Source organism: Scomber japonicus, chromosome 9, assembly GCF_027409825.1.
Source record: "Scomber japonicus isolate fScoJap1 chromosome 9, fScoJap1.pri, whole genome shotgun sequence".
NCBI classification, from domain to species: domain Eukaryota; kingdom Metazoa; phylum Chordata; class Actinopteri; order Scombriformes; family Scombridae; genus Scomber; species Scomber japonicus.
This window is the reverse complement of record NC_070586.1, coordinates 16,565,204-16,590,895: the sequence shown is the minus strand read 5'-3', so window position 1 is coordinate 16,590,895 and position 25,692 is coordinate 16,565,204. Positions and strand designations below refer to the sequence as shown.

General features: G+C 40.3%; 1 protein-coding gene across 10 annotated transcripts; it reads left to right on the top strand.

The window, feature by feature from the left end:
- Positions 1-23: 23 nt before the first annotated feature.
- atxn2 (ataxin 2) lies at positions 24-25,692 on the top strand. 10 transcript variants are annotated; one of them, XM_053326154.1, is made up of 26 exons: positions 24-496; positions 2,077-2,107; positions 2,489-2,548; positions 2,970-3,041; positions 4,429-4,579; positions 5,482-5,496; positions 9,439-9,563; positions 9,765-9,856; positions 10,074-10,262; positions 11,150-11,322; positions 11,719-11,967; positions 13,842-14,027; positions 14,262-14,441; positions 14,562-14,669; positions 14,853-14,923; positions 15,030-15,394; positions 15,929-15,992; positions 16,097-16,243; positions 17,711-17,728; positions 18,368-18,434; positions 19,574-19,767; positions 20,906-21,032; positions 21,142-21,333; positions 21,430-21,638; positions 23,152-23,326; positions 24,797-25,692. In XM_053326154.1, the coding sequence occupies exons 1-26, from the start codon at positions 387-389 to the stop codon at positions 24,823-24,825; spliced, it is 3,399 nt and encodes a 1,132-aa protein (XP_053182129.1). In that variant the 5' UTR covers positions 24-386; the 3' UTR covers positions 24,826-25,692. The 10 variants fall into 10 exon arrangements, with proteins under 10 accessions (XP_053182129.1, XP_053182125.1, XP_053182126.1 ...); XM_053326150.1 differs by having other exon boundaries at positions 19,574-19,782; XM_053326151.1 differs by having other exon boundaries at positions 18,368-18,440.

Sequence of the window (25,692 nt, the reverse complement as noted above, 5' to 3'; positions counted from 1 at the left end):
TTTCAGACTGTTTTGGTCTTTTCGCTGTTAGCAACGGAAAGAGCCCGTGATAGCTGTAAACCCTATTTTCAGATAATCGAAATTTCGTGTAAGGATTACGTGACAAATTGACAGGAGCCCTAACACCCATCTTTATCTCAGAAGAGTGATTGGCGCCTGTTGTCTTTTTTTAAATATTATTTTTTTCTGTTTTAATAGGAATTGTACAGATTGCTAATTCAGCTAGCAACCCGTTAGCCTAGCTAGCTTCTTAGCATAGCATCTTGCTCAAGAGGCACGTTGAAAATCAGCCCGCTAAGCTAAGCAACATCTCTGGACTGCTGTCACACAACCACACACCGTCCCCAAGCTGGTCGTCTTAAGACACTGTCTTTTATGGGATCACCATGTCAATGAAGGCCGGTGGAAATCGCAGCAAGCCCGGCGGTGGCAGCACCGCTGGTGCCGCCGCCTCCGGTGCCGGAGGAAGCGGCGGGGGGAGACAGAATCTGGGCAGGTCTGTGACATTTAAACGCTCTGTTAGCCAAATAATAACACAGCAGCGAGGGGTGAATGTGGTTGATTTCCAGGACGTGTGCACTGTCCCTTCAAATGGGAGCAGTTTTAAGAGTTGACATTCCCGTATAGTGGTGTTAAAAGCAGTACGTTTTTAGTGATCGTTGTTCGGGCCTTGCGACGTGTTGGTCATCCAACGTTATGCAGTGAAGCTAGCGAGGCCTGTCAGCTTTGCCCCCCAACGCTGTTGCAACTTCGACGTAACGCTAACCTCTGCTTGCACACTTCAAGTAAGGCATATCATCTGGTTTGCGGTTGTGTGTATTTTGCAATTTTTTTTGGCTCACGTGTGCGTAGCAGCAGCAGAAGCTCACCACCACGCTGTTGGTATATCAGATTACAATCGGCTTGGATTCAATTTAACAGGCGTTTAATTAGCCATTTGACAGCCCATGCTTGTTATTCAGTGCACTTGCTTCATCCAGTACTATAACAGCAAAGCTAACGGGACACAGCCTTATAGCCAATTCGCATCCCTACTAGCTGCGATAAAGCATCGGTATTTTGTTTTTCACTTTAGCTGCTTACCGCAACATTGCTGCAAAGGTTTTTTTTTTTTTTTTTTTTGGTGTGTGCCAAGGAATTGATATAAAACGTGTGGGCGCACGAAAGAAAGGGGCGGGTGTGGAGACGGGGTTGAGAAGAAGAAGGAGGAGGAGAAGGGGGGATTGTAGACTGACGGGCTTTCAACCTTGACGTTGCCGTTGCTGCTCGTACGAAATAGTGTCCTTGAAGAATGACATTTCTGCACATGTCGTCCTAAAAGATAAAGCTAACACATTCTGTCAGTGCAAAAGAGCCTGCATGCGTTTTTTTTTGTCGGATTTCGGTGGTGTTTTAATTTGCTCAGGCGTGTATTCACCGGTCACTAGGACAGTACGCCCCATTCATTGCGTAGGTTTCCTCTTTTGGGGCCTTGCAAAGGATGTTATAAAATAAGGATGGACCAGTTGTACACATTTACACAAGCACACCGGCCTATTTCCGATTGAAATGACTCTTGGGATGATATTGCTGTATTATTTAAGGCAACTCGGTGTATTGAAGCGAGTTTGTTACTCATTCACAACGGGTATAATATTCGGGAAGTAAGCATTGCCTATATTAGATCAAGAGTGCGTGTATGCCTGGCCATGTGCCAGCTGCTGAACAAGGTGCATTTTAGGACATGCTTGAATAAATGTAGGCTAGGATACAGAGTGTTTGGCCTGCAGCCTGTTGAGCATATATATTTTTTTTAAAGTCAACGTATATATGTTACGAACTGTGGGGAAATATTTGAATCCATGTTAAATTTCATTATGACATTCATATAACATTAATAGTATTGTCAGGTTCAATTTCATTAATTTGATGTGATGATGCTCCCAGGGATTCTCCTTAAAAATATAGAACAGAGATTTACGTCACCACCTCCCCTAAAGTTCTGTCATTCCTGCATAGGTGAATGACACTTTCACATCAGTGCTGATGATCATGGCGTATTTGACTAACAATGGGATTTATTTTTCTGTCTTTCAGGGGGAGACACAGTGGTAAAGGTCCTGCAGCAGTAAGTAACCTGTTGGAAGAGTTAATTCTTATGAGTCAGAGGAATGTATGTATATCCCTTTTAGCCACAGAGGGTGTTGTATTGTATTAAAGGGACACTGCTTTTTGAAAACCCACACACTGGATTAATGCTGTTTTCTTGTTCATTCTGTACCTTAATGTGAATACAGAATCATAAGTTTTAAGGCATGCCATTTGGTTCAGAAGTAGCACAGGATGAACCTCAGAAAGTATAAATCCAGCGTATTGCATATTTGTCTCATTGATTTATTGTTTTTTTCTTATTGTTAAACAAGAGTCAATGAAAGATTTGAGAGCTTAGTTTGCATAATTTCTCTCTGCAAATGAAAAGCATTTTATGTTAACTGTGTTTTCTCTTTAGGTCATATTCAATGGTGTATATGCAAATATGAGGATGGTCCATGTCTTGACTTCAGTGGTGGTATGTTTTCTGTTTGTCTGGGTTTTTTTTTTCAGTTTACTGTGATGATTTTGCAGATATATGTCTAGTATGTTCTTGTGAATCAATAATGAATTGAGAAGAATGAGCACAGTAACAAGAAAACCTTGTCTGATACAGCCATGTGAATCATGCTTACTGTGAATGAATTAGTACTAGCAGTATGTTCTGCAGCCTGTCTTTCACCACATGCTGTTTCTTGAAAACGTCTACGCTGCAATAAACAAAGCCTGTGGGAATCGTAGAGACAGCTGGTTGCATAAACAAAGCAGAGATTGATCAATCATTTGTCTGTTTCACAGCAGATGGGTTTCTGAACTTGTTTTTTGAATGTGTAAATTGACATTGACACTTTAGTGTCTGAGTGATACAGTGAACAATGTCTGGCCTGTTTTATTTTTAGGGGACCAAGTGTGAGCTCAAGGTGAAAAATGGAGCAGTCTATGAAGGAGTGTTCAAGACATATGGTCCAGAGGTAAGGATCACGCCTGGTCTGACGTTCTTTCTAGGTGCTAATATGGAGCTAGTTCTGTCATTTCCTCCATAAGAACACTAATGATTAAGGTTAACTGTTCTGCTAAGATAGTTTCCAGCCTGCATAAATAGTAGCTTCATCCCTGAGGTGGCTGAGACAAAGATCGCCTTTTCCATCTCTCTTTTTATGGAGGAACTGGTATGTGGCTCTCCATTTCATCCTCCCTTTTATGTTGAAGTATTTCCCCAATCTTTCCCCTCTGTGGAAATTTCATCTCGCACAAATGAAAATGAAAAGCTTAACTTGTCTAGTTTGTTTGGCAGAGCAGGGCTTTGACTTCAGTTTGTGATGGGATGTCAGGGTTAGGAAGCATTATCCCCTGTTTTCAAACCAAACCACACAGTTGATATTTATGTATCTTTTATCTCCTACCTTTTTCTCAGACAGTGTGACTGAATTGTGAATAAGGCCTGCTGGATTATCCCAAAAGAAATTAGATTTGGCGTGCTTGCACAGGCAAATACACCACTTTGTTTTGTGATCAAAACCGAGCATCACATTTGGCTTTTATTACCACAGTGTGCACAAAGTGATCTGTCAAAATATGCTGAAATATTCACAGAGCTGTATTTACCACACTTCTGTACACTGTGTCTTTGTCAACAATGATGTGTTTGGTTGCAGGACTTGTGTTTTAAGTTAACTCCAGCAGTGTCTCACTAGTTGTAGTTTAATTATTTGTTTTGAGTAAATTGCAGGAATTCTCTGTTTCCACTGCAACTCACACGCTCCTCTATGGCACGTCAGCCATCAAATGAACAGATCTCATTTATTTGATGTCTTATTTTAAAATTCTGTCAGCCAAAGACCCAAGAACTGATTGCTGTTCAGATTTAGGGAAACATGGTGAGCTAAGATTGCAAGTTATCTCCCCAATCAAAGAAATTAATTCACTCTTGCAGTCATTTTGATTGATTAGATCCAACTGCATCTAATGATTTTTTTTAATTGTCTCTTATTTTTTTGACATGTAATAGTGAAAGAAGCCTGCGATCATTTTCAAGGGCACTAAGTGAAATCTTCAGATTGCCTATTTTTTCTGATCCACAGTCTGAAATGAAAAAAAAAATTGATTTACAGTGAGAAAAAGCAGAGATCTCTCATGTCTGACGAGCCGGAACCAGACATGGTTCGGTGGTTTTGCATAATAAATGATCGAATGATTTATTAAAAGTGCCTCCCATTAATTTTCTCTCAGTTCTGCTACTAAAGAGTGTAATTAGGATGAAACCTGTGTGGTCTCTTGATGATGATGGTCTAGGCTTTTGCAAGTATTTGAGATTACCCTTCACTCTGATTGAACACAATGTTTTTTTTTTTTCCTCAGTGTGACCTGGTGTTGGATGCAGCTCACAGAAAGAGCCCAGAGCCGAGCATAGGCCCCAGGAAAGAGGATATTGTGGAGAGCATTATTTTCAAGGCCTCCGATGTAGTTGTGGTGACCTTCAAAGATGTGGACCTGAATTTTGCCAGGAAAGGTACAGAACATATCTTGTATTATCAGATAGTACAGTATAATCTTGTACACACTAAAAAAACATGAAGCATACACAGTGTATCTAGGGGAGATTGTCACTTTGCATTTATAGCACACACAAATAAACACATGCCAGAGTGAATGCCCATCAGTGCATACACACAACATATTGATCTCTCTCAGTCTGTATTCCCTATCTTGATGTCACAGGGACTTTGCCATGAGTTAAATCTTGTGTGTCTGCTCTGAGTGGCCAGTCATTGAAGACTAATGTGATTTATTGATTGGTCCGAAGGTTGCTGTGGCGCAGCAAGGACACTCAATAAAGGCTGAATGAGTCTTCTTCATCTAATTCATCTTGACCCATATAGTTCTCCTTTGAGCCATAATGACTGTGTGGGAGGGTTTTATTCTCTGAAAATGAACAGGTGAAAAAGTGCCAGGGCTCACCCACAGGATAGGAAGAGATGGTGCTTTAATGGTGCCTTTCAAACATTAAATTAATATGTTATATTGAAGTGAACAATTGTAGGCTAACAGGAAATTTACTTTGGAGAAAAGAAAAGTAAAATATATTCAGCAACACTGCTAATGTTAGTGATTTAGATTTTTTTTGTTTGTTACTGCACATAGTACTGGTGAAAAATGTTATTTTATTAGGAGCTACTGTTGTTTTTGACCAACTGCATAGATGAAACATGGGGAGGTGATGAGTTTGGATATGAATACAGGTTGTTAAAAAGCGGAATTTTCCTTTTTTAAAAATTACATATACACAATTACGCATTCCTAATATTGTTGGGTAGGAAATGAACTGTTAGTGTTATCGTCAGTCAGTCATTCTGTCTGTCAGTCCATCTTCTGACTCTGTCATCTGTCTGTCTCTCCTCTCCACTGGTCTAGTCTCCTCTGACACAGGTAATATATGACTGTTTTCTCCTCTCGCACATCTCTGCACATCTCTGCACTGTTCACACACAAACATACATACTTTGATAAGCTTGCCTCAAATGAATAAAAAAAAAAATCATATACCAAAAATCTATGAATTTCTGAGGTTTGGCAAGTGCTGGGCGGTATGACCAAAAATGTCTCAATCACAATTTTAATTTCTTTTTTAAATTTTGCATGATTTGGCCTTTATGTAGGTTTATAGTGGTTTGTTCTACTGTCAGGAGTACATTGAGTTTACATGAATCACTTCAAAAAGTTTGTTTCTGAGTCTGAATGAAAGTAAACAACAGGAACTAGACGCCTGTAGCGGCATTATGGCTAACTACATAGAGATCTATATCTGGGGTAACTTGCTGGCTAACCGAACCACCCACATATTCACCCGCACACGCTCATCTGTTTACGTGTATGAGGCTGACTTTCACTGCGGTTAAACAGAAAGGAAACTGAAGAGGGAAAAAAAAGAAGTTCAATGACAAATATTCCTGTGGACTATTCTCGAGAAAACAATTGAGAATCCTTACTCAATAAATGACCAAGTTCATTTATTTGAGCAGGAGTAGACATGGAAGAAGAAGAATGAACGCAGGAAAGCGACATAACTGTCATGAAAGTGAACATACAGTAATGGTTACCTTAGTGAAACTGCAGTCACTGCTCTTCTAAATAGTGAAGAGGGAAAAGTTGTTCTTTAGTCAGACCTGTTGGCTGCCAGACTCTGAAAATCTGTAAATGTCCACAGAAGAGAGTAATCCCAGCTGTGCAACTATTACACATGGATTTACAGCGTTTATCAACATTGTCGTCCTGGAGACTGTTTATCTCCACAAAACCAAATGGAAGAAGAGAGCGAGGCCAGCTGGATCAAACATTCAGCCCCACAGGGTAATAAAAACACGATGACAACATATAACCATGTAAGGAATTACACTATTGTAAGTCTGTTATCCAACTGTAAACTGCTCAGTGTGTATTTCGTCATTTTATCTTTGCATCTACTATGTAACTACTTCTTAATAATGAACACACCCTGAGCTCCCCACTGCCTCAGATGTAAACTGCCCATGATGTAGTTCTATATGCAGTTAGCCGTGATTCTGCTACACACAGCTAGTTCCTGTTTTTACTTTTGTATAAAACTCTCAAACGTTTGAAGTGTTCATGTCAAAATCTGATTTATTTCTAAAACAGTAGGAGGCCTCATTAGCTGGACTCAATCTGAATCTCAATAACAGATCTACCACATGCTGTTCAGTGGTGTAATTTTCTAAATGTACAATTATTAGTGTTACAGATTGTTTATATGTCACAAATTGTTTGCAATGCCAAAGACAGTTAGTTGTGGGTTATTAATTATGCTATAAAGTTATAACCATTAGTAAGAAGGCTATGCAGTTAACTGGGGTCCTTGGCGCTCTTCAGGTGGATTATATATTTTGCCGCCTGTTGAAGATTTACTGCAATTATTTTAGCTATGGATAAAGTAATGCTCTGTATGAAAATTATATATTATACAGGAAATTCAAATTGGTGTACCGCCCAGCACTAGGCTTGGGTCACAACTGTTGCCTATCTATTGCTGTCCAATAGCATGAATAAATGTGAGGAACGCTGCTATCATATAGCCTAAAAAGAACAAAACAATTATCTGGTACAGGTAAATCTTGCTCCATCTTTTCATCATATCCTTTATAGTCCTTAAACTTGATGTTGCTTTCAGTGGAAGAGCAGCCAGTTGCCATATTACACAATTTTCAATTTAGCTTTTACTTCAAAGTGCTGCAAAAGTAGAAAAACTAGACCCAGTGTGGCCATGTGTTTATAATGACTGTGAGGACTTGTGAGAGACGGCCAATAATGTTACATGTTTAATGTAGTTAACTATCAGTTATAACTATGGTTTGGTTTTTAGCCATCTCTTTAAGTTATATTTCAAAATGAATCAAAATCTATATAATTTGAATCTGTACATAATCAGCCAGCAGTGGCATCCTTGCGCCTGTGACTCGCTTAACGTGTCTCTTAATTGATTTAAAATAATCTGCATTTCTTTTGGATGAGATTAATTTGATTTACTTTAACATTGTGATCTGCTGGACCAGGGCTGAGGTCAAATCAGCATGACAAATTTGACTTCCATTGAAAGCAACAGATTGCAAACTCACATTGAACATTAGCAATTTAATTTGCTTTCTGAGGTTTGTATTAAAAATCAAGTAAAGTCGGGATGTTTAAATTTGCTTTGGGCCTGAAGTGCTTTGAGGTCACATAATCTGACTGCAATCTAAATGCATGTTTGCTTACCCCTCAATATGCCCACATCTGATTTGTAAATGTTCTTTATTTTTAAGTCGGGTTTCCCATGATGGACAGTTCATAAAGCATGTCATCCACCTCTGCTAGCGTAATTCAAGCCTTTTAGCAAACTGTGAATATGGTGCAAATCCAGCATTTCCTAAGCATGACTTTCTCTCTGCCAGAAATGCTGAAATGTGTTTTGTGTTGTGGGATGAGTTTGGAGGACTGGGGTGTACAATTCCAGGTGGCTGATAAGCTTTATGCACTGTTCATTGGTGCTAGCTCTGCAAATGTGAAAGCAGACTTGGGCTAACATGAGATAAGATTTCCTTTCAAATATAATTGGGGGTTTTGTTTGAGCATAGCCAACCATGCTTTGATTAGGCCAACCAAACTACTCTGTAATTGCACTAAAATATAGTGAATGGTCCAGAATGGATAAGTATGGACCATCATCACCCCCAGGTAAACTTTTATACATATGAATATTGTGTTCGAGAGGTTGCAGGAGGTAAATTCAGGCATTGTAGATACATGTCGATGCCTGTAGTTAATCATCATTGTTTTTAATGTGTAGATTTACAAAGGCCAGCTCAAGCAATAGCCCACATTTTTTTTTGAAAGGATTTTTTCCCCCAATCCAGTTGGACCCATGTCTGGTTTTAAGTGTGTGTACCTGTTACCACTCCTACTGGGTGTGAATATTGAGGAATTTCGAAACATTGTTTCAATTTAGATTCTTGGGTGTCAGAAAAGATTCACAATTGATTCTCGATTCGAAACAGATTCTCAATTTAATGAGTAGAGAAGGGGCAACATTTTCAGTCTCTCGCTCCAGTATATTGTGCCAAACTATTCACTGGTGTCCTTATTCAACTGAAATACAAGATTAAACAAAACTGACAGTTAAGATGAATGGTCTACATCCTTTTTATTTAAAAAGGTTAGCTGGATTAATTAAAGAATTCTCCTGCCTGTATGAGAATAACAAAGAGCGCTCCACTGCGTTATTAACGTCATGTCTCCAGCAGTGTAGAGCAGCCTATCTGCTGCAACGTATCATTGTCCAGTTATTTTCTTCACTTCAGAGTTTAAGTTGTTTAATGCTGCAGTGTGTGTGTTAGTCAGCTGGTCTCGTTTGTTACTGCTGGAGTTCATTGCTCCGCTCTGCTGATGTAAGTGTAATGTAGTAATTCACAAAATACTTAACAAAAGTAATTATTTAGTCATTAAATGTATATCTAATCTACATTTTTTTTTAAAGATGAACTGCAACATTGTTGCTGCCTTTTTCGTTGTATCGACATCACATTATTAACATTTAGAAACTTGATTTCTGACATTTGTGAATCGATTCAGAATCGTAATAGATAAGAATCAAGATTGCGTGGATCGATTTTTTTTTTTTTAAAACCCACCCCTAAGTACCTCCACATAGAGTTACGCCATGAGCGCTTGTGGCAGAAGCTCTTGAAGCATGAAAGCTTCCCTGCATAAGTAGAACGATTGCAGCCATGTGGGTGAATACCATCATGAGCTTCTGTGTGTGTGTGTTGTTTGTGTTTGACAGTCTACTTGTACATAAATATGTAATCTTCTGTGTTACAGACAACTTCACAGATGCAGCAGTGAGTGGTAGGATCAATGGAGAGCACAAAGAGAAAGATCTGGAGCCCTGGGATGGAGGAGAGACTCACAACTCTGACAGCCTTGAGTCTCTGGATACAGATGTGGTAATAAAACCGACACAAACCCCACAGCAGACATTGATGCATCACTTTTGAATACATAGAATGATGATAATAATGAAGAATGATGATTTGTGATAAGTACTAACCAGAGTTTTTCATTTGATCCACTACAATGATAATTTGTTTATAGGCCTTTTGGTGAAAGGGTTTCTCTTTCTCTCACACTCTCTGTCTTCATATTAGTCAAATGGGTGGGACCCCAATGACATGTTCAAGTACAATGAGGAGAAGTATGGAGTCTTGTCTACATATGACAGCAGCCTGTCCACATATACGTAAGCTTCTCAGTGTACTCTGTGTACATGCATACATATGAAGGAATGCAATGCATTTTAGAAGATATTTGTGTATCTGTAGTCATTAACATATGCTGCCATCACCCATCATACAATTTTAGTTGGACACCATATGACTAGTAAAATCTTGTAACTAGGCTTTCTCTAGTCACTTCATCACCCTGCTGCTCTTGTCTGACCTGAGCTTGTTTCCCAGGGTCCCACTGGAGCGAGACAACTCAGAAGAGTTCCTCAAGAGGGAAGCGCGTGCCGCCCAGTTGGCAGAGGAGATTGAGGCCAGCGCCACGTACAAGGCCCGCGTGGCCCTGGAGAACGATGAACGCTCTGAGGAGGAGAAATATACTGCTGTGGTGCGAGGGGAAAGGGAGACTCACACACTAAGCAGGTGAGATCAGAATAAACACACTTGTATTGATTCTTTGCAAACCCAGCGTGATTTTGATCACTGCAATCTGTGAATATCTTGCGTGACTTATTGTTTGGCTTTTGATGTATGCCCCAGTGTTAGCTCCTTTTTAAAACATTGACATATTTTCAAACGTCATGGAGTTAACCTGGCAGATAATCATAATAATCAGCAGTTTTATTCTTAATATCTGCAAACTTTCATTGCCTATAGGTCCACATTTCGGTTTTATTGTTATGAATTATTGAATTAAATACCTCCTCATCCATAAAGCTCACTATAAATATCTTCAGAGATGATTTATTGTCTGGGAGTGCTGGTTTCTCCCCCCTGCTACCGTTCAAGAAAGAAACTGAGAGACACATTGTACTTATCTTACTCATCATTTGCAGTGCCAAATATTTTACAAAGGCAAAAGAAGGATTTCTGTTTGAGCGTGTCATATACTATATCTCCTTACATTTTGTTGAGACTTTTGTATATATCATACATTATATATTGTCTTCATTTTTGAAGGACTTTGACTATTCATCAATAAAGTGGAAGGATGAGACCACAAGTACATTGATTATTATGTACCACAGTCCTTGCAGATGGTGTGGATTTGCAGTAGAAAAGCTCAGCCTTGTGAAGAATATTCAACCATTAAAGAAACTAAGTAGTTCCAGAAAAAAATGAGACAGCAGCTGTTTCCAGAACAAACATTTGCTTGATAATTAAAGAAACATGTTCATTTTGGCTCATGATAAGTTGAATGTAACAGGGTGTAGAATTAATTCGGCTTTGTTACCTTGACTATTATCTTGTATATATATTTAACAATGCATCTGCATGAATTGATTGTTTGTGTTTGTGCATGCGTGCAGGGAGAACAAGTACATTCCCCCAGGTCAGAGGAACAGGGAGGCGATGTCATGGGGGCCCGGGCGTCAAAATTCACCCCGTCTGGCTCAGAACTCAGCCGGACCCTCAAATCCTCGACCAGGACCTCACGACTACAGTCCCAGCTCTGGGGCCGACCAGAGGGTGGTCAATGGAGGTACGGATAGTCCATTTCACACAAAACTGTGGTGTTACTTTCCTACCGCCTATATAATTTCTATTTAAAGACAAAGTTCACACATAGAGGAGCATTGGTAGGTCTTGACAGTGTAGAGACTTTTTTCCTCCTGTTGTCTTCTACTATTTAAGGGGTCTAAAGGCAGTGATGACTTTGGCTTACAAGTCTTTGGGATGTTTGTATGTGTTGCTGCTGTCAATTTATTTTATTACTGTATCCTACTTAAGTTAAAGTTGTTTCATGCCTTGCTATTCTTTCTCATGTTTATTTATCTCTCCCTTCTCTCGGTTCTTCTTTGTTCTTTGTTTCCCCCCATTTTAATTGCTCATCATCTGCTGTTGGCCATCCTTGATCATTTGTCCTTCCCTTTTTTAGGTTCATCCCATTGGCCCTCACCCTGTCCGTCTCCTTCCTCCCGCCCCCCCTCTCGTTACCAGTCTGGCCCCTCCTCCCTGCCTCCTCGGGCGACCACGCCCACCAGGCCACCCTCCAGACCCCCCCCTCGACCTTCCAGACCTCCTTCTCATTCATCCCACCCCTCCTATCCCTCCTCCTCATCTTCCTTTTCCCACCATGGGCCCACGTCACCAGCCTCCACTCTGCCCAAACGCATGTCTTCAGAAGGTACCCACATCTGTGTGGAGTAGACCTGGGCAAAGGCATGAGTTGAAGGTGGATGGATTGATCTTAACCTCAAAATGAAATCCCCATTCATGTTGAAAGGTGTTTTTAAAGGGTCTTAAAGTTCAGTAAAATAACTACTTTCAAGAATACATTTGCCCAGGTCTAGCGTGGAACAATAGAGTAAGGTGAAATTGCTTCTGCAGACTGATTTTGGGTCAGTTTTGTGATTACCACCCAAATGGAACATGTGAGGTTTTAAGTAAACTATATAACTGATCCATCATCAGTGCATCAGGCAGTTTCACCTTGGCATGCGGGAGCACCGCGCTGTGTGCTGTGCTTTCTGTCTAGCAAGAGTTATGCTACCTAAAACACCAGTGCATCAGTCTCTCCAAATATTTACGCATAGAGCAGTCAACAAGACGATGATCTCCAGGGAGCCCAACATTTTAGCTAATTAAAGCAGCTGTTGCTGATAAATAGTTAAAAGCAAACTTTACATTTAAATAACATTTTAAGGCTTCCATGCTGCGTCTTCCAACTTTTCTTAAAGATACAAAGTTATTTGATGTAAAGGGAAGGATGAGATGCACAACTGCACCTACCTTTGGCAAGAACAACATGTATAGATAATCTGATATTTCATTGAGTACTCTTATTCTGGTTAATATCAGTTGTTCCTCACCTCCTTCTATGGACAGCGACAAATTTTTGTTGTGTTGGTTTTGAATTTGAGCAGATTAGATTTGACATAATTGGATATCTGCATCCATATTAAATTAATTCCAGAAAATTGTAAATTTAAAGCCTCTTAAATTTAATCATAAAGCATGAGTATTAAATATCAGTCTCTTGGGCCTGTATTGACACCTAAAACCATTACAGCAAGGTAAAAACATCAGCCACCAGAGGTCAGCAAGAACAAGAGTGATATATTAATTTTGTATTATTGAATTTATTTATATTTAATATATAGATTAACTGTGCAGTCTATGACCTATAAATACCAGCAGACACATGCTATTTGTCATTTTTCTTAAACAGACCTTTTTCACAACAGACATTTTAGCAAGTCAGAGCAGGAAAACTACAGGTGCAATTAATGACATTAATGGACTCTGGTATAGTGTATGATGGTTCAAGTTTATGGCTCCCTCGGACACTCGAGTGAAACAAAGCCTTTTCAGTACTGTTATCACTTCCACCTGTGCCTTTTCTGCTTTGACAAGTGAAACTGTCTGCTGTGACAAAGGTCTATTTGGGGACAGTATTTAAAACGTTCTACTCCTACGACGTTCAAGCTCAAAAATACTGGAAGTCAGCCCTTTAACCTCTGAGTGTTTGTTTCATTTAAATCCAACAAGCTGGAGTACAGAGCTAAAATAATAAAGTGTCACAGTCAAAACACTGCTGTATTTTGCAGATGTTTTTACAGTAAAATGACAAAATGTTCAACTGGCGTTCAGCCAAGCATCAGTTCTGCCCTCTGTCGTCTCCTGTGAGACAAACACTGCTCGTCTAACTGCACCAACTCTGCTAAACAGTGAATCCTTTAAGTACAGGTTTCCACCTCACCTTCTGTACTCTATTTCCCAATTTCTTATCGCTCACTTCACTTGGTTGTGGTTTGAAAAGTGTGGTGTGGTGTGGTGTTTGATCACTTTGCAGCAACATCTGCCCATTTCTTCACTAACATGCATGTCACCAAATAACATAAGTCGTGTGATATTTGAGTCATAGCTTGAGATGTCATCACTCCAGAGGGTTGGGCTGCTGAGTTTCAAAGAGAAATGTCTACACGGCAGGATGGTAGGAGAGACGTTCACCTCGCCTCCATCGTTTGTTTATGAAGTTCTGTCTCTTCTCATTTGTAGGTCCACCAAGGATGTCTCCAAAATCCCAGCGAACGCCTCGTGCTCACAGAGTGCCACCCTGCCGGACCACTGGGGTCCCTCCAGGAGTGGACCTAATTTCCCACAATGCCCCTGGAGAGGTCCCAGTGACTCCACCAACCAGAAGCAGCTCCTCTGGAGGGACCTGGTCCTCTGTGGTCAGCGGAGGTACAGCGGTTCTCTCCCTTCTTTTTTGTTATTATTTTCCAAACTGTAGAACTTTGGTTTTATTAAGATGTCAGACATCGAAACATAACTTTAAATGATTAAATTAAGCTAAAGTACCACTGGATGGCATGTTTTGAAGGGTTTTATGCTGTCACTTAAAATTATTTAGTTTTGTTGGTTAATGATTGTGTAGCACGTGATCACTAAAATCTCATCTCTTTTTCCTCTCCTCAGCTCACAGACCTCGCTCCCCTCGACAAAATAGCATGGGTGGTGCCTCCCCTGCCTCCTCCTCTCTCCCGTCACCCCAGACAGGAACGGCTCCTGTGGAAACTGCTGCCACACCGACATCAGCTCCCTCTCCTACTGCTGCTAGCCCCGCCCCCAACATGGTCACCTCTCCATCAGGAGATGGTAAGCTCAAAGTTAACCCATAAAGCATTTACTGGGATCCAACAAGAGAATAAGCAAAGCCGAGCATTATATGAAATACCTTATTTTGTTTGTTTTTATGTCTGTTTCTGTTCTGTAAAGCAAAAGAGTGTCGCGTCCAGGAGACAAGACAAACATCCCCCACGGCTAACAAGGAGAACATCAAGCCCTTGGATAGCTCACCTAGTATCCCCAGACCACCCTGTAAAGGTACAGTATTTACTAGACAGCAGTATTTACCTGCAGGAGACCTTAAACTGAGATATCTAAAATTCACCAGTTTCCCTGTGTGTTGGTGTAGTATAATTTAGGCTGTTGTACTGTATTAGAAAATATATATTTCCACAATTTGGATAAATGAAAAACCTTCAATCATCTCTCTTCACCTTGCAGGACAGCCTTCTATGGCACAAGACCACAGAAAACAAATAGATAAGTTAAAGCAATTTAGCGTAGATTTTAGGGTAAGTATCCTTTTCCATTTTTTCATGATACTGAGATATTGCAAATTTCTAACATTAACACCCCATTTACCCCCTGTAACTCGTCTTTTCACCTTTTATCCTCCAGTTGCAGTCTAGTTCAAACTCAGAACCTGCCTTCGACCAGATGATGACCAAGCCTCCCAGAGATCGAGCAGACAAGCCTAAAGACCTTCCTATTGACAAAGCCTCCACAGTGGGGCGGGAGGGCAATGAAGAAGGTGTTGTAGTGATCGCTGCTGGCACCCCTGGAGGTACCCCTGCTCCATCCACCGCCACCACAAACACCAGTAAGCCTGGCAGCCCCGCTGCACTGTCCCCATCTCCATCAGCCCCAGACCAGAAGAGGGCGGGGCTGGATATGACATCACAGGGAGTTCAGACAACAGCCACATCCACTTTCAGTGGGCCCAAGCATGAAGAGAAGGAGGAGAAGAAGGAGGCAGTACAAGAGTGAGTACACACATATTGCATGATAAGTTTGGTGGTATTTTTTTATTGACTTTTAGTTTAATAAAACATATGAATTAGCCTCATTTGTGTACATGTTGTAACATGTTTCTGTATCACCATGAACACAACAACTTTAGTTTATTCAGAGGTGATCTCACAGGTTGCTGGAAACCCTGTTAGAGTACGTGAGCAGTGTATTAATCCACTGCTGAAAATAGTCCCTGAAAAATACACTTGACTTTTGTTACAGTAACATTTGATAAAAATTACAATTACCTGCACTTTTTAGAAAAATACCAAGCTTTTCTTTAAAACTAAAAGTATATTTAAGGGGGCTGTGAGTGAGATGTGTGCCTTCAGGTGGAACACATGGGTTTGGTAATGGTAAGGAATGCAGATGGTATTCAAAGATGGACCAACACGTTGTTGGTTTTGGTCTTTTCATGGGATTTGTTCACAATAAGACTAATACAAAAAAATCCCAGACTAATCTTTTTGAATATTAACTTCTTCACTGTTTTTCTCATCCTGCAGTCAAGTGAGAAAATCAACCTTGAACCCAAACGCCAACGAGTTCAAGCCCAGGTTCAATACGCAGGTCGGTGTGTCCCACTGCTGGCAGAGGACCCAGAATAAATACCTCAAATTGAAACTCTAAGTAAACAAAAACTTATCTCTGTCTCTGTTTGTCACCTTCATCAGCCCAAACCAGCAAACACCCCTACCCCCCCTAGACCCCAGGGCCAGCCCAGCCCCTCTATCGTGGTCCAGCAGCCCCCAACTGTCTATGGACAGACAGTCTGCTTCCCCCAGATGTATCCTCTCACACCAGTCAGCCCTGGAGTGCAGGTGAGACACACACCTGCATGCTGACATGTACAGTATGGAGGAGGATGTGTGCTTATAGAATGTCACATTAAATGACATGAAAGGTTCATTGAAACTCTAACCAGCATCTTTCACCATCTCTACTAATATCTGTCCTCATTTGTCATCCTTCTTCCTCATCTTGTCTTTGATTCTGATGCATGCCCTTTTTTTCCCCTCCATATTTTTTTAATAAGACTTATTTCACCATAAAATATTTTTATTGTGTTTTTTAATACACCTGCTGGCTTTTAATTTTTGTATTTGTATAGGACATGCTCATCTTAATACTGGCCTTTTTTCATCTGTCATCTGCCCTACACTGTTTTAATGCAATTAATTAATGTAGTTAAATGATTTGAATGTCTAGGGTAAAATTTAGGATAAATGAAATTTTGAAATAATGCAACAAGTATATAACATCTGTATACTATATGTCAAAATGATTCATGGCTTTTAAGTAGGGGTGTTTGAAAAAATTGTTTAACAGAAAAATCACGATTGTTTTTTCCCCTTTTTTAATCTTCTACAATTGTGCATTGGTTCACAAATGTCACAACTAATTTTTCTAAATATTAATAACGTCAACAGAATGAAAAACTCAACAGCAAGGGCAGAGCAGCACCTGGATAGTCTATAGCACGCACACGCTAGAGTTATCTTGTAGTTTAATTCAGAAACAGCATTACAAGCAGGTTTTAATTTAATAACTAAATAATTACCTTTGCAAGAATATCGTGAATTATATTGTGAACTTTCTACACCGTCACTCAAAGACTAACGTTTGCAGAATAGAGCATTTGACTCCAGCAGTAACAAACAAGACTGGCTGACTAACACACACTACAGCATATAACAACTTAAACCAACTCTGAGGTGCTCAGTCGGTTTCACCTCAGCAACCCTGCAGCTGCTCAGCTTTATTGTACAGCGATGTGTTTCCTCTGAGTTAACGGTGCAGTAGAGAGGCTGCTCTGCACTGCTCAAGACATGATGTTAATAACACAGCGGAGCACCCTTACTCCTCAGTTTACTCATACAGGCAAGAGACTTTGCTTTGAAGTTGATTCATTAATTAATGCAGTTCATTTTTTACAATAAAAAGGCAAACCATTTATCTTAATTGCCAGTCATATTGTATTTCAGAGGACGAAGGATATCCATGATATCTGTTTTGAATCAATTCGACCAAGATTCAGTGTCATATCTTAAGATTCCTGAAGACTCACACCCCTACTTTTAAGTCTCAGAGCGCAAACTTTAAGTATATTTTTGATGAAAACTATGACTTTTGCAGTAGTAAATCTATGTTTCCTGTGTTGCTTTAAGAAATACTTGGTGATCCAACATCAGACACGTGTAAAGAAAAAAATACCTTGGTGAACAACTAAAGAGTGGTTCTTTTTTCCTTTTCTCCCCCTCCTCCTCCTCTCTCTCTCGCTCCATTAGAAAAGCATAATATGGAAGGTTTGTGAATTTTTCTAAGATTTTCATTTTCTTTAATCCTTTTTATTTTTTTTAAGCCCAATCCATACTGAGATGTATGTTTGCTTGCTTGTTGAATTAATGCCTTCAGATGTTGGTTTGCCAACTTCTTATTGCAATCCATTTAAAACTGTCATCACAGATGGACGTTTGTCACCACATCTTAATTTCTATGAACTGCAATAGTTTATCAGACAAATGACTGTAAGCTAGTAGGAGTTTAAGCCTGTTTTTTTTTTTTTTTTTTTTTTTTTACACTGCAGTACTGTTTTTAATACAAATGCATGGAAGAGGTTGTCACACAGTGTTTGGGTTATAGTCAGAGTTGTGAAACACATTTTTCTCCAAATGATAGAAAGGCATAGAGAATGCATGTGGCCCCAGGTAAGAGATAAATACTACAATGTCACACACTCCTATTCTTACATGGTGTTAGCTGATTAAGAAGCAGTTACAACTGTATAGTTAGGGTCTGACACCACATGCAGTCTGCAATTCACGTTCTTATTCAATTTCTGGTTTTCATTCCTCTTAGAAATGATGCTAACATGCCGCTGAGAAAATCTGAAAATCTAAACTTGTTTCCTCCGTCTACCATCCTCATCCCCCTCCTCCCTTCAGTCTCCAGCTATGTACCAGGTTCAGATGCCTCATATGACAGTCAGCCAGTCTAAACCATACAGACCAGGTAAAGGTGAGAACAACCAGTGCTTTGTCTTTTTATAGCCTGCTGTCTCTCAAGTGATTTTACCTTATGACCCCTGTATTTCTCTCTAACCCTAACCCACCTTTGTTTCTTTCTATCTCTAGCTTATTTAATAAATCTGGTGGGGAAATTACCATATTGATCTTATATATGATAAGTGGATTAAGGCTGAAATTTACACTTATTTTCATTGTTGATTAATCTGCCACATTTTTTCTCTTGTTTTGTCTACCAAATAGTGAAATAATGAAATTTCTTACAGCCAAAAATGATTTAACTGTTTTTTATTTTGTCCAAAAGTTTTACATCATCACATTTGGCATAATTGCTTAAATAGTTACTAAAATTATTATTTGATGAAAATAGTTACCAACACATTTTCTGTTCGTGACTAATCGTTGCAGTTTTGCAGTTCTGGATCATACTATATTTGAATACTAGACGCTTCCTTACAAACAATAGCCGTGGGATGCTTTTCACTGCCACGCAGGGAAATAATCCTTACGAATGTGTAAACGTGACTAGACTTCAGAATTATCCGTCAAGCAGCCAGCTCAAAAAGACTGAAAAATTTTACCAGCCTCCTCTCCCATGAACCTGACAAGACTGAGAAGAAATGTTTGAGTAGAAAATATCGGACTGAACATACACAGTAAAACCAGACAGTCTACACACAGCAGACATCCTTGCCATACCACACAAGTGCAAATAAAACAAAAATATTACAGAGCTCCAACCTACAGTATTTATCCAAGTACGTGGATTGAATATAAGAAACTGATGTTACTGAAGAATCTGCTGCGCTACATAAATCTGGGATTAATTTCATGCTTTAATGAAAGTGTTTCCATAATTCACTTTTATGAGCAGCTTCAGAGATGAGGACAGTTTGATTTTTGCATCACTAGTATTTCAGGTGTTTCTCAGAAGTCCAGGAACAGCTGTTGGTAAAGGGTGGGGGTAATCTGATATTCAGGTCAATATGGTAAATAACCTTTCACTTTCAAAAAAACAGCAACGAAAAAGCATCAATTTTTCTGTTTCTAACTCGTTCATCATTGTGTGACGTTTGGATGTAAAACTTAAACCTCTTCCCTTCTGCTTCTTCATGGCCTCTCCAGTACCCAACATGCCCCAGCAGAGGTCAGACCAACACCACCCGCAGGGCACGCCCACCATGATGCACCCAGCAACGGCAGCAGGACCACCTATTGTAGCACAGAGCCCCGCTTACTCTGCCCAGTACTTCACCTGCAGCCCGCAGCAGTTCACCAGTCAGCCACTGGTCCAGCAGATGCCGCACTACCAGTCACAGGCAAGATTCACCTCTGTCAGTACCAGCACCCACACATCACAACTCATACTTCCTCACTCAGCAACATTTGGCCCAGGAGGCACCTCTGTTAGGGACCATGTATTACCATTACAGTCACTCCAGTAACACCAGTTAGTCTTGGCAGCCTTTATCTTTCCCTGCTGTCTCCCAAAGTGCCAGCATGAACCCAGTGTTTCATCCACCTTTGATTTGTGTAGCTGACCGCAGGCTCTCACACCTGAAGTGTGTGTAATTGGCTAAATGTGATAGAATAACTGCAGGAACACACAAGCAGGGGAGAGAGAGACTGTTTAATTTTATTGGAGTTTAAATGACACAAATGAAGCAGGCTATACAGGGTGTCTACTGAAGCGAAAAAAAACTGAAACAATCTTATTAGGTGTTTATTTTACTGTAATTGCTTTTCACTCGTTAGTAATATAGGAAACAAAATACTTTTTTTTGAGAAAAAACAACCCAAGGCAGAAATTTGAATCCAAAAGATGTTTCTTTTAATATTATTGACAACACTTTACTTCAATACTAGAAGTTTTGATACTGCTATACAGTAAAATTCAACTTTTTTGATACCTTTGAGAAATTTGAATGTTTTTCTACACAACTAAATATTAAATGTCACATAAGAACTTAATACATAAGAAGTAATTAATATATCAATTTAAATAGGTTGGGGCGATCACAAAATCACTTGTCACAGTATATTTGACCAAGTACTTTACTGATACTGCTCCAGTATTGTAGGCAGGACTATCAGTGCTTTGACTTATTTACCGTACACAATTAGGTTTTTGATGAATAATCATCAGTAATGTGGATATGACTGTGTAAAGGCAAAAATTAGAACAGCCTGATGAGTCCAGAAAATTACACAATGTTACTGTAATGCTGCCTTTTAAAACCATTGTTTCAGGAATTATCAAATTAAGTAATAAGTAAACAAGACTGTTCAGATGTCCATCGTAGACTTTATGTTAGGTTTAGACTCTCACTATGGGCAGATTATTTTATGGTACTGAGGTGCGACACCCAGCTGCAAACAACATTTAAATGACTCCAGGTATCACACACGGCTGTCACGCTGATGTTGTTCGTCTTTCTGTCTTTATGTCTCCTCCAGGCGCAGCATGTGTTCAGTCCAGTTATGCAGAGCAGTGCCAGAATGATGGCACCACACACGCATGGGCAGCCCAGCCTCGTCTCTTCCTCAACTACACAATACCCGGAGCAGACACACACCATGTATGGTACGTCATCACACCGCTTGGGTACATGTATATGAGTGTTTGTTTGGAGCAGTACTTGAATACTTTTCCTTCTTTGTAACATTTATTCTGACTCTTGTCTGTCTCACAGTGTCTCCACAGCCAATGCCCCAGCAGTACCCCCACCCCAGCGCTACCTTGCACCCTCACCCGCAGCATCCCCAGCCCTCTGCTACACCTACAGGCCAAGGCCAGCAAGGTGGCCCTCCGCAGCATGGAGGTCCCCCTAGCCACCCAGCCGCCAGCCCAGTCCAGCACTCGCAGCACCAGCAGGCGGCAGCAGGTCAATATGTGGACTGTGTCTTGTTTCAATCTGTGTATTTTTAAAATGGAGCTTTATATTTATGTGTTTCTGCTTGTGTGCTAACGTGTGACACAGCAGCGGCAGCAGCTCAGGCCCTCCACCTGGCCAACCCGCCGCAGCAGCAAATGTATTCAGCTTTGGCGCCCACACCCCCATCAATGACCCCGGGGCCAAATCCCCAGTCTCCCCAGGCATCGTTCCCTTCTGCCCAGCAGACCGTCTACATCCACCCACAGCAGGTGCAGCACGGCTACAACCCCAACCACATGGCACATGTGCAGCAGGTAGGTTACATCTTGCTGGACGCCAACTGCAGCAGCTCAAGCCAACTAATCTGATGGCAGTGTTTCTTTACAGGGTTTTAAATGTGGGAGGGGGGAAATCTGGGACCAGATCCAGTAGGTGTCGCAGTTTATGAATGGCTCATATTTTGATGTTGATAATGATAGCAGGGGTTATTTTTTGGCAGCTTGACTATGCAGGATTAGGAAACACACACACACACACACACACACACACACACACACACACACACACACACACACACACATTGCAAAATACAGGAAATAAATCTTTTTCGTTAATTTTAAGAACATTTCAACCACTTTAAATACATCCAAAGACTGCAAATCTAACCTTTGTGATTCCCACATAGTTTTGGCTCATTTGTATCTTTGTAAAGGAATAGTTTATCATTTTGGGAAATGAGCTTACTTGCTTTGTTTCAGAGTGTAAGATGATGAAGTTTGTATCAATCTCAGGCCTGTGCTCACAGTACGGACCTTGAGTCAGGACGCAGCTAGCATAGCTTAGCATACAGACCAGAAGTAATAGGGAACAGTTGGTTTGGTTCTCTCTAAAGTGGAAAAACAAAGGCGTTTCAGACGTGCTTTTCAGTCATCCATCTCATAATGTACGCTTTACTGAACAAATACGCTTCAGTTTGAATAAATACAGCTGTCCACACAGGCGTGTCGACTTACATTTCACTCCACAACTTGAAGCATGTTCTTACGCTTCAAGTCCAAGTCTATTTTCTTCCACTTTATGTGCACAGTGACAGTAATTGTGAGTTGGGTTCTGAGTGCCGCCAAAATGTGGGTGACCTACACTCAGTCCTGTGTTAGGAACTGAGGACTGAAGCTGCTCTGCTATCAGGTTGCTTTACTCAGGCTGTGTAGACTTTGTGTGAGTCCAGCAGCACCTCTAAAGCTTACTAATTAACTCATGTATGTCGTTTATTGTTGAGAGTGTCTAAATCATAAATGTGTGGTAATAAAGCAGCCTGCAGGGGTGTTTTTTAAATATATTTAAGAGCTGACAGAGTTCATAATAAATTCTGCAGTCAGTAAATTTGACCAGAGATGATTAATAATTAGTTTTAGCCAGAGGGGGGCTATACATTACACTCACAGTGGAATATTCATTCTTGCTGCTGCTCTCAGTAACACACACACACAGGAGCTGAGACTAGGGCTGAGCAATATATTGCTATTATATCGACATCGTGATGTGAGACTAGATATTGTCTTAGATATGTTTTAAAGCCTGCGTTACAGTAAAATATGTTATTGTCTGAACTTACTGACTGTTCTAGCTGTTCTGTTATTTACCTTTTACCCACTTTGTCGTTATATCCACATTATTGCTTATCGCATGATTATGCATTATCGTTTTTAATAAACTTTTCTCTTGTCCTTCTGTTTGTCTCACTGTCATTCTCACTTTTTGTCACACTCTTCCTCTCACTGTCACACACACACACACACACAAATATACACTTTCTCTCACTCCCAGCATATGCAGTCTGGTATAGTGCCCTCTCACCACCCGGCACAGACCCACCCTCCGATGATGCTGATGGCTACCCAAGGTCCTCCGGGGGGTCCGCAGCCACCCATGCCCCAGACTGCCCTCAACCACATCCCTGTTTCCTCCACCACACATTTCTCCTACCTGGCACATCCACAAGGTACGCTCGTTTTACTGACCAGCACACAATTCAAACCATTCACTAGCGCTGAAGTGTCGGACAATATATCCATTTCAATTTAATTTATTTGATTGTTTATACACGGTGTGAAAAAAACTCAAAATGTTGAAAATTGAGTTATTATAATCTGCACAAACTGTTATTTTTACTGAATAAGACCTCAGCTGTTTTAAGACAGTGGAAACACATGTAGATAAACATCTGCACACCAACTCCAAACAAAATAACCTCATTTAGTTTTTTTCCCATGCTGCTCTGTAACTAAATGCTGCCAGCTTTCATCACGTGGCAATCCAAGTGTATTGAAACCTTATGAAGGTCCGACAGGGATCGAATTGTACTTATAAAATAAGTAATAATTTTTTGCTTAATCCCAAAAAGGCCTGTAAACTGTCATGTATAGTTGTTTTTTTATTAATGCAAAGTGGACTCTTTGTAGTTTACGAATCTGTCATAACTCCAGATGGCTTCCTCATAGTGGATCTAACAATCACACACTGAAAAAAAAAAAAAAAAAAGAGTGTGCACTGGCAATGCTATCCTGAGAGTTACAGCCATGGCAGAAGACTAAACAGTCTCCTGTCTCTACCCATAGTTGGTTGGCTAACCTTAGCTAGCCAGCTGTCTGGCAACGCGAGGCTGATGTGTTGTCAAGAAGCATTAACGTTGGGAGCGGATGAATCACTCAGCCGTCTTTCAGTGTCTGCCCAGTTTATGCTGAAACTGGACTAAAGTAAATGTCCGTGCTTCATTTATTTGAAGTATCTGGCACTGACTCTCTGTGACTGTAAACCTGTGTTGTTCTTTTTGTTTCAACCTACACAACAGTGACCTTCACAATGATCAGTCATGTTTTCTGCTCTTTGCATTTGTGTGAAATAAATCAATGAATCACTACATGTACATCGAAACAGCTTTTACTTTGTGTAATCTTTCATTCTGTCTATGGCTGGCTGATGACGTGTTTCTAAAGAACCAGCTGAAAACCAGATCCGCAGCTCATGTCCTTTTGCAAAAACATGAAAATTCCTCTTTGTTTCCCCGGAAACGGTTTCTGTTTCTGTGCTGAAGTGATGGGAAAGTAACAAAAAGAAGGAAAATAGTACTAAAAAAACTAAAACTTTGGAAAATACTTCAGACTGCTGAAACCTCAGGTTGGCTTCAGATAAACTTAAGTGTATTTTTGTACAGTAGATGAACAGAGTAGATTTTGTCCATCTGTTACACTGGATAGACATTAAAAGGATCTTTTAATGTCCATCATGAAGAGGAGGAATGATTACATCGAGCAGAAACTGTTCTGATCTTACTGACACCTGGAGAGAAAAAAGATAGACCTATGTTTTATTTTTTCTCTTTGGACCACATCACCCATCAAACTCTTAACTCTGTAGTGGTGGAAAATGTCTAAATGACATGAATTTCCCCCATTTTGTCTTCTCTCTGCAGTGCAACCTCATCACCAGCAGCAGCTGTAGATAGAGGGCGCCAGCGAGCTGAGGGACCCCGCTCTGTGTCGCGCTTCTCAACCAGAGCCTTCATAACCAGGCGATGAAGAGAATGAGAGCCCTCCCTCTCCTCTCTTTCCTCATCCTCACCAGACATGCTTCACATCAGCTTTTCTCTTCCTCCCCCACCCCCCTCCTTTTCCCTCCTCCTCCTCCTCCTCCTCTTCTCTCCTTCCTCCCAGACTAGGCAATAAGAGAATGTTAACAGGTTGATGCAGTGACATGTTTTAACGAGCTAGAGAGTTTTAATGGTCAAGACTGCTCCAAATTTTGTCCCTGTTCACATACACAGATACACACACACACACACACACACACATAGATACACTCACACACATAAACAAAACACCCACATTCACTTTCAGGGCGTCCCAAATTGCAACTTGAGTCAGCTTGCCAAGTGAGACGTGAAAGAGAGCGTGAGAGAAACTAATCAGTGAGAGTGAAGAAGAAAATTCAACTGGAACTTGTATTTTTGTCTGCACCTTGTTAATGGAGAAAAAAAAATCTTCCAACTGTTAGACAGTATTAATCTTACTGTTTATTGCTGCTGCTATGTGCTGCGTTTGTTTCCAGACTACACGACAGGTTTCTAACCAAACTAAAAACAAAAAAAACATGACAAGAAGCTTCATGTGAAATAAACACATTTTCGGCAGCCGAGAGGACAGGAGAAACGTTATTTATGAAATTATAATGGCTGAGGTGATCAGATCCCACTTCTCACCCGACCCTTATGTAACTTTTAAGTTAAAACTTTTACTTTGTAGATAATATAAATAATTTAAAAAACGAGCAAAAAAATTTAAAAACAATAAAAAAGTTTTAAAAACTGAA